Below are 9,119 nucleotides of genomic sequence, written 5' to 3'. Positions count from 1 at the left end.
GTTGGATTTGAAGTGAGAAGATTCTGCGCTTCATGGTCTGTGTGACTTTGGATAGATCACTTCATCACTCAGACCTTGGTTTCCTCATCTAGAAAATGAAGCAGTTGTATTAGATGATCTTTGAAATCTCTTCCAGTCCAGAAATTCTGTGATTCTAATTTCCCCACCTTTCCCTAAAATACAATTCACAGAACACAAGTAAGGAACATAACAGTATTCATAGGCTTTTTACTTCAGTCTCTGTAGGGCGGGTACAATCGGTCTGGAACAGGTGGGATTAGGGAAGGGAAACAAGGTGAGAAGACAAAAACACGGAACATTCTAATATGAACTATAACATTATAAATGTATTATTAAGTCAGTCAAGAAAGCTATGGGAGATTCAAAAAAAGAATCTTTTTGCTGGGGAGATCCTATGCCTCATGAAGGAAATGGAAGCTGAACTAGGTCCTAAAGAGGGGATGGATTTCAAAAGGTGGGTGTGGGTGTGGGAGGGAGGGAAACCATTTAAAGGAGGAGGGATAAGCTTTCCAAAAGCATGGGGATGGGAGAGCCAGCTTCATTATCCCCACTTCCACAGATGAGGAAATGTAGGATTTGGAGGGACAACAGAATTGGCTCCTGGCCATATAGCTAATGAGCCCAGCTGCAGTGCTTTTGACCTACGGGAGGTAGTCTGGGAGGAAGGAGGAAGGTGGTCGGAGACTGTGGGATACACAAGCACCCATGCAAGGAGAGGCAGGGTATGAGATCCCCACTGCCCCTGTCAGCTCAGAACCTTGGCCCATTGCATAGATTCCGAGGGTCTGGATTTGAACCCTAGCCCTCCCCCTGCATTAGATCCCTGGTTGCTAGCTGGCTGTAGACAGAGTATGAATTACTGTAAACAATTGGGAAGCCCAGCTACTTTCCGGGGCAAATGGAGAGGAGCAGTGATGTAATTATCTCTTTAAATGAACCTTTAGATTTTGATTAGACCTTTTGTTTTGCTAAGTTGGCCTTTATTGCGGCAAGTCCATGTGGAATTCCTCTCCTAGAGTCCTTGAGACAACCATCATAACTCCACAGGTACTGAATAGCCAAGTTATCATGTCACCCAGAGAGGTTCTTCTGAGAGGTTCCTAGGGATCCTATGACTGAAAAGAGTGATTAAAAAATGTCATGGTGGCCAGAAAGGGAAATTAGATTTGCTGCCTACTCCTATGACCTCCTGCTAAACTCCTGAGATAGGAATCTAGCCCACCTTATGGCATGGTAGGTTCATTAGGAGACTCTCCCCCCTCTCTCCCCCCCCCCCCCGGCCCCATGTCTTTCTCCTAGTTATAGTTAACTTGTTAGCCTGCCAGTCAATGGAGTAATCCCACAATTCTTTACATGTTCATCAGGAAATGCCCATCTTATGGCAGCAAGTTCCCTTTACCTGCCTTAGGTATCTTGCCCTTGGTTAATTGTGAGTTCTGCTAGAGAACTTAGCTCAGGAGTTTCCTTTGTTAATGGTTAACTCCCTTTTGGAACTTAGCATGCTAAAAAATGACATAATAATAAAATCTTTGCCTTTTGATTTGGACATGGTCCAAACCTACATATTCTTTTGCAATATCTCGAGACACCAGCCTGAAATCCCAAAATATTTTTGGGATCCAAAACCTCCTCTACCTAACATTGATGGAGTGTATGGGGAGAGCCTGAAACCCCCATATATTTGGGGGAGTCAGTGCTTCTGCACCCCACATCCCATCATTTGGTGGCTAACCCCTTCACTTCTAATTACCTGTGTGATCTAGGGAAAATCATTTCACTTCTCTAGAAATCAATAGCTTTACCTATAAAATGGACTGACTAATCTCCAGTTTTTTTCTGATCTAAATTCTATAAACCTATGAAAGGAGATCTCTCCCTTCTGAATAATTCTATTAGTTATTTTCAGAGGGCAGTCAGGATCTCAGTACTGGTCCTCTTTAGAGGATTGGGCAGCAAATTTAATTTCTCTTTCCGACCATGATGTCCTGGAGGAACCTGGAGATTTCTCTTAATCCTCTCTTCCCTCATAGGAGGATTTCTAGGAACCTCTCAGAAGGTACTAGGATTTGTACCCTGGGACCAAAAAAGTTCCCACTCAAATCCCACTCTCACCCTAAGAAAATGAAAATCTCTTCCATTCAGGTGTCTAAGGTGCTTAAAATAAATTGGTCATTAGAGATTTTCTTCTTTGGGTTAGTTGTGTCCTCTTTTAAAATGCAAGTCTTGGCTGGAGGTGACAGGAGGGGTGAGGTGACAGTCCTGTAAACATATAAAGCCATTATTAAGTAATTCACACTCATGCACTAATTATTCAATCATCTGTTCCAGGCCTTAACTAACCAAGGAAATGTTTTTGGAGAGGAAGGAAGGAATCATTTTATACTACAAGGGTTTGTGAATTTAAAAAAAAAAATGTTTTTGGATAATTCTTTCAATATAATCGGTTTCCTTTGTAATCCTATGTATTCTATTTTATGTATTTAAAGCCACTATTCTGAGATGAATTCCATGACAAAAATTAAGAACCTTTGCTACAGGACATTGGAGGAGAAAGCAAGGCTGGAAGTGGCTTGTAGGAGGAAAAGGATAGCAGTTATAAGGACACTGGACCTTCAGATTAGGGGAAGTCAAGAGGAAGTGGAGTAAAAAAGAGAGAAAGAGAAATGGGAAATGGCAGATATAATTGCCAGACTTTAAAACAGAGGTCACACTGGTTGACCTTAGCCTATTTCTTCTGGGCATGGTCCAACCCTGTACACAGCAACTATTTGGATTCTTCCATATAGGATGGAGGTCAAGGAGGCAACATCTAGGAACAACATCTGGAAAAAGAGGCCTTCGGTACTTCCACAGCAGAGCTGGAATCCTCATGCTTTTTTCCTTTTCATAGTCTTGATGGCATGTTTCACCCAGGCCTTCTGAGGATTTGCACAAATCTCACGATTTCTTAGTGTTAGCAGGCTAGAAAAAAGAAGAGTTAAAGAAATGTCATCAGTGAGTGAGATCTCAGCTTGTCCCGAATTCAGCATTTATTAAGTCCCTGTTGTATGCATAGTATTCTGGTGTCTCCTAGATACAAAGTGCAGTAGAGGGAACATTGGGAGTTAATTTTTTAAATACTTATTATTTGAAAAATAAAAATGACTTTCAAAAAGAGAAAATAAAAACAAAGTGACTTTGTAGCTCCCCCCCCTTCTCTCCCTCAGTTTCTCCATCTGTAAAACGAGGCTACTAACATTTGAAGTTGTAAGGTATTTTTTCATTCTAAAATTCTATATTTTATGTTCCATCTAAATTCTGAGCAGTAGTCAGTCAGTCAGCACTTTTTAAATGCTCACCATGCATCAGGCACTGTGTCCTCAGAAATAAAGATACAAAGAAAGGTGAGGAAGTCCCTGCTCTCAAGGAGCTTATGGTCTAATGAGGGAGGCCATGCAAATGACAGTAGCTTGTACAAATGTGCACGTGTCCACAGCACCTTGGGGGCTTACCAAGCATTTTCCTCACAACAATCCTAGGAGGCAGGTAGCATAAGTATTATTCTCCCCACTTTACAGATGAAGAAATTGAGGGTCAGAGAATATTAGTAACTTATGTGCCCAAGATCACATCGCTACTAAATGGTAGACCCAATTCTCTTTCTCCAAATCCAGCCCTTGCTCTGTTTCTTTTTCTCTCCGTCTCTATCTCTCCATTGCATCATTCCACATCTTAGATCACTTTTATCTCATGTTCTAGGTTGAACTGTGTGTTGTTTTTTTTTTTTTTTTTTTTTCCCAAGGCCTCATTCTCTTCCTCTCTTCCATTGAGAAAGCAAGAAAAACAAAACTATTACAAATACACATAGTCAAGCAAGACAAATTTCTGCTCAGTCTGATGTTCTTAGGTCTCTTCTTTATTTTATGTCTTAAATAAATAACTGAGTCACTTTTATTTTTTATTTACAATGTAATATATACATACAATAGACCAAAGTGCAATATTTGTTTTAAAATAGTCACAATCTTTTCATAATGCTCTTAATTTTATAGGCTAAGGTTGCTTTCAGCTCTGTTTTTTTTTTTTCTGTTTCATATTCTAAGATCTTTTTTCACGTTCTAAGGTCCCTTCTAGTTCTGACCTTCTGTGATTTTACAAAAACAGAAGTCTTAGGGCATGATTTGAAGAAGTATTATCAATGATACAATAAGCATGAGAGAAGCCTTGAGGCAGTCTTCATACCTGTAGGAGGGCATAGAAGCAAACTAGATAAAGAAGTACTGAGTGGCCATCAGATAAAGGAGCCATCCAGAGCAGGTCAGGGATAATCTGGGAAGGCTTTCTGGAGGAGATCACTTCAAAGCCTGACAATACCCACTTTTAGAATAAATTGATTCTGAGAAGGAGATAGGGATTCCTAGAATTTGTTGCCTCAGTGACCAAACCCTCTTGTCTCCTCAGGTCATAGATTCATCAATTTATTTTTTACTTTAAACTGTTCAATTGGAAACTGAGGTGATTCCTATCAAATGGGGAATGGCTATTCATACAGGAGGAATGTAATGGAGTACTATTGTGCTCTAAGAAATATTGAGCAGGCAGATTTCAGAAAAATCTGAAAAGACTCAGATGGACTGATGTTGAGTGAAGTGAGCAAACTACAACAGCAAATAACAGGTGATCAACTGACAGACTGAGCTCTTCTTAGCAGTACAATGATTTGAGATAATTCCAAAAGACTCGTGATGGAAAATGCTATCCACATCCAGAAAAAGAACTCTGGAATATGACTTCAGATTGAATGAAGCATACTGTTTTCACTTTTTTTTGTTCTGGGTTTTTCCCCCATGGTTTTCCCCTTTTGTTCTGTTTCTTTTTTCATGACATGACTAATGTGAAAATCGGCTTGACATGATAACACATGTATAAACCTATAGCAGATTGCTTGCCCTCTTGGGAAGGGGGGAGGGAAAAGGAGGGAGAATAATTTGAAACTTAAAACCTTATAAAAATGAATGTTGAAAACTATCTTTAGGTGCAATTGGAAAAAATAAAATACTATTTACCAAATGAGTTCCAAATTCTTCTTCTACATTCCCTCCCCCTCTCATTGAGAAGGCAAGGATTCTGATTGATATTGGTCATACAAGTACAATCATGTAAAACATATTTCCATGTTAATCATGAGCCACTCCCTACTTATCTGTCTGCTTATCATAACCTACCCACTGGAATAATTTTTCAGTCAACAAATATTTATTAATTATTACACTAAACTATTAATCCAATTATTATTAATTATTATATATAATTATGTTATTATATTACATTATAAATGTAATGATAATATAATATTGTTATATTCCAGGCGCTGTGGTGAGCGCTGATACAAATACAAATAAATCAGGCGATCGTGTCCTGACTATATAGTGAGGGAAGAGAACTCACTAAAGCATACAGAAGCTCTCCAGAACAAGAACTGGGCTACTTTCCATCTTTGTATTCTTCCTCCTCCCTTATCTGGCTCTACCCAGAACAATGCCCTGCACATGCTTCAAATTGCTTATTAAGCTGCATCCCTTTGCCCCCCCCCCCCCACTTCTTACAGCTCAGCTGGTGGCCCAGAGGAGCCTTCTACCCAAGAAGGCGCCTTCATCACTGGCTGGGACACCTGTGGGCTGGCAAGCAAGCACACAGCACCTGCACCCCAGGGAGGGAATTCGGACCAAGCCAGCTGGGACTGGGCTTCCTTGTGCTTGTCAGGCTTCAGGCAAGGGAAGGCGAGCCCGGCCCTCGAGAGAGTCTGAATTTTAAGCTGGGTCCTAAGATTCTCCATCCTAGTGCTGAAGGAATCTCAGGGATACCTCATCAAACTTATTTCTTCATAGCGGAGGCCCAGGAAATCTTGCTCACTATCACCTACATAGTGGCAGAGCAGAATTAGAATATCCTGCTTCTTCTCCATTAAGGATTTTGTTCCTTTGTATCGAGACATTTCTGCCTTTTTAAACTTGCAAATTTCCCTTAGGAAGAGGTCCTACAGTTTTTATTATCAAATTAAGTCATTTTCATTCCTTGATATATCTGTGCAAATCTGATCTTTGCCTGAGAGCGGGTTTGAGTATAGGGCCAGGGCCATCAGCGCTAGCCTAGCTGAGTGATTCCAGTGGTTGGTCACTCCATGACAAGGAAGAAAAGGATGGGGGAACAAGACTGAAAATGAAAAGATGGTGAGGAGGTCTGGGTACTAGTCTGTTCTTGAAATCCAGCTGTGTTGCTGTGAGTGAATCAATTCTCCCTCTATATCTCAGTTCTTCTATCTAAAAAAATGGAAACTTGCAGAGCTGGCCTGGGCTGCATTCCTACCCCAATCCCTCAGGGGTTGTTCCAAGTCCAGTCAAGAGAGAAACATTTTGGCCATTTGCCAGCTACAGCGGTCCCTAGCCTGTGGCCAAGGTCACCTCTGCCATGAGCTTCTCCCAGTCCTCAATTGCCTCCCGACTTCCCCTGGGAGAAGAAGTACTCACATCACTCCAGGTTTCCGGCAGTCTTTAGAGGTGAAGTAGAAATCACTCAGGACCTTCAAAGGCAGAGGAAACCGAACGAAGTCTTTGCAGCAAATAGTGCTTTCCATGTTTACTCCATAGGGGCCTGCCAGGAAAAAAAAAAAAAATAGTGCTCATTTCTATGTCATTTTCTGATTTACAAAGTGCTTTCCTCCTGATGACCTTGGGAACAGATGTTATTAACCCCTTTTTGTACATGAAGAAACTACGATTTAAAGAAGTGAAATGACATGAACTGGTAAGTGGTACAGGCCAGGATTTGACTCCTAAGTCAATGAGTTTACCAGGGTGCCACTGCAGAAAAAGCAAGAAACAGTGACAAGCCTGGAAGAGAGAGAAATTAGGTGAGGCTGAACAAAAACTCCAGAGAAGCTCATTTAATTTCTTAAAGTTAATTTTACTGGCATTTATCTGGCACTTTGTCTATGTTATGACTCATTCTTTTTTTTTCTTCTCCTCCTTTATTTGAAGATGGTAAACTTTTCTTGTATTCTATCATCATGATCATCGTCATTGTGGGATTTACTTCATACTTAATCTACTTGCCTTGCTTAAATATTGGAGATTCAAAGACGAACAAGAAACCATCAGTTTCCAGAGAAGAGCTCACTATTTCTCAAATCAAGGAAATTCTATGTGGTCATGTGTCATTCCATAATGCTCTTCCACTTTTAGGGATGTCTGGTTTTGTACTGGACAGTCCTCAAAGTCTTTGGTCTGGTAGGATGGATAAGATGGTGGTAGATACAAGGCAGGACACACTAAGAGCTCAGGTCTGATGGAGCTCAGAGGAGAAAAAGGTCACTCTTGGGTAGGTGTCCAGAAAAGTTTCATAGAGGAGAGAACACTTGGATTGAAAAACAAATGAGATCTCAATATGAAGAAAAGGAGGGAAATATTCACAGGAGAAGACACAAGTAAAGGTAAGAATCATTCAATGGCTCTATTGTTCTCTGGTGTATGAACAAATTTGAGAAGTTTGGGAAACAAACAAAAAAAGAAAAAGAAAAGGACTAATCTATTGCTAAAGATCCATACCATCCAGACCTCCTTGATGCTCCCTCATGAAAACAAATCATATTCTCCTAAACATTCAGGCTGAAAGTCCTTCGAGTCCTCCTCCAGTCCAACTCCTTCATGAGCAGGAGGAACTTTAATCAAAGGGAGAGGACTAGCAGAAGCAGCAACAGGACCAGAACCCAGATCTCCTGACTTGCAATGCAAATATTAAAAATAAAAAATAAAAAATAAATTCTTACTGCTAGTCAGTGAAAGCATTTCTCCTATTTCTAACCTTTGCCAGAAGGAGGAAGAGGGGGAATCTTTGTTCAGAGAATTTGAAGACCAAGAACCCAGTTCCCCACTGCATCCCAGATGCTTCTTTACCTGCTCGAGTGCTTGGAAGAGCTGTGCCCAGGATCAGGGCCATCAGCAGGGCTGCCTGGAAGTGGAGCATCTTCTCTGATGTCTATCCTCTCCCTGAGCCAGTGATCTCATTAAAGAAATGAAGACGGTCTGGCTGATATTTATTGTCCCTTAGCCTGACCACTACACCCACCGCCCACTTTAAAGTTTTTAGTCATCAATGAGCCCAAAATATTTTTGACACACAAATCTCGAAAGAGGAACTCACTACTTCCTTCCAAATTAAGGAAATTCTCTGACCAGGTAGCCATCCCATAGAGACCTTTCTATGTTGATGGGGTTTTTCTTTGCCTTTGTATTACCAGTAACTAGAATGAAATAAGCATTGAAGAAATGCTTGCTGAATGATTGAATGAATCCTTTATATTGCCATCCCATTTCCAAGGTCCTGTGTAAAGAGAATTCTATTTTTCCATTGACATCAATTATCTCATCTGAGAAATATGATTGGGATAACTCTCTGAATTTCTGAATGGAGTAACTTTTCAAATTATAAATGGGCTTTTTTCTGTTGTCTATCAAATAGTCATTATTGTGTGAATGAATCTTAATCAGATATATAAGGAGAGCTTCATAAGTAAAGATAGGCTGTGGTGAATTTTTTTGTAAAGTGGACTTTTTTTAAATATTAAATTTTTTTAAAGTGAACCTTTTTTTAAGTGAATAGCCACTCTCATGATTTATCTGTTTATGTTCATATTTTCTGGTATTACATGTTTATTCCCCTGATCTTCATCAAGAAAAAAGATAGCTGATAAAGCTATCAGATATTGATTTAGTCAATTCATGCCTTTCACAAGTATGAACACTCAATTCCTCCTCAGCAACCAGTTAAATTAAATTAAATTTTGTCTAGGGGCAGCTAGATGGCTCAGTAGATAGAGTGCCAATCCTAGAGTAAGGAGAACCTGAGTTCAAAACTGACCCCTGACCCATACTACCTATTGTGATCTGGGCAAGTCACTTAATCCTGTTTTCCTCAGTTTCTACATCTATAAAATGAGCTGCAGAAAGAAATGGCAAACTATTCCAGTATCTTAGCCAAGAAAACTCCAAATGGGGTCACAAAGAGTCAGACATGACTGAAAATGACTGAATAACACAAAAAAACAACTAAAAGGCTTTACT

The 9,119-nt window shown here is 40.1% G+C and overlaps 1 protein-coding gene across 1 annotated transcript; it reads right to left on the bottom strand.

Annotated features, from left to right (window-relative positions):
- Positions 1 to 1,292: 1,292 nt before the first annotated feature.
- Positions 1,293 to 8,054, bottom strand: CCL22 (C-C motif chemokine ligand 22). Its single transcript, XM_074293513.1, has 3 exons — positions 7,953 to 8,054; positions 6,528 to 6,651; positions 1,293 to 2,982 (listed from the first exon to the last, which is right to left on the bottom strand). The coding sequence occupies exons 1-3, from the start codon at positions 8,020 to 8,022 to the stop codon at positions 2,889 to 2,891; spliced, it is 288 nt and encodes a 95-aa protein (XP_074149614.1). The 5' UTR covers positions 8,023 to 8,054; the 3' UTR covers positions 1,293 to 2,888.
- Positions 8,055 to 9,119: the final 1,065 nt, after the last annotated feature.

The sequence above is a fragment of the Sminthopsis crassicaudata genome, chromosome 2, assembly GCF_048593235.1.
Source record: "Sminthopsis crassicaudata isolate SCR6 chromosome 2, ASM4859323v1, whole genome shotgun sequence".
Taxonomy (NCBI): Eukaryota; Metazoa; Chordata; class Mammalia; order Dasyuromorphia; family Dasyuridae; genus Sminthopsis; species Sminthopsis crassicaudata.
This window is presented reverse-complemented; position numbering and strand designations above follow the sequence as displayed.

Excerpts from the sequence above, each read along its gene's own strand:
- CCL22 (XM_074293513.1), bottom strand. The coding sequence starts at position 8,022 with ATGCTCCACTTCCAGGCAGCCCTGCTGATGGCCCTGATCCTGGGCACA. Across the intron at positions 6,652-7,952 it reads TCTTCCAAGCACTCGAGCAG|GCCCCTATGGAGTAAACATG; the intron begins GTAAAGAAGCAT and ends TTTTCCTGGCAG. Across the intron at positions 2,983-6,527 it reads TGCCGGAAACCTGGAGTGAT|CCTGCTAACACTAAGAAATC; the intron begins GTGAGTACTTCT and ends TCTTTTTTCTAG.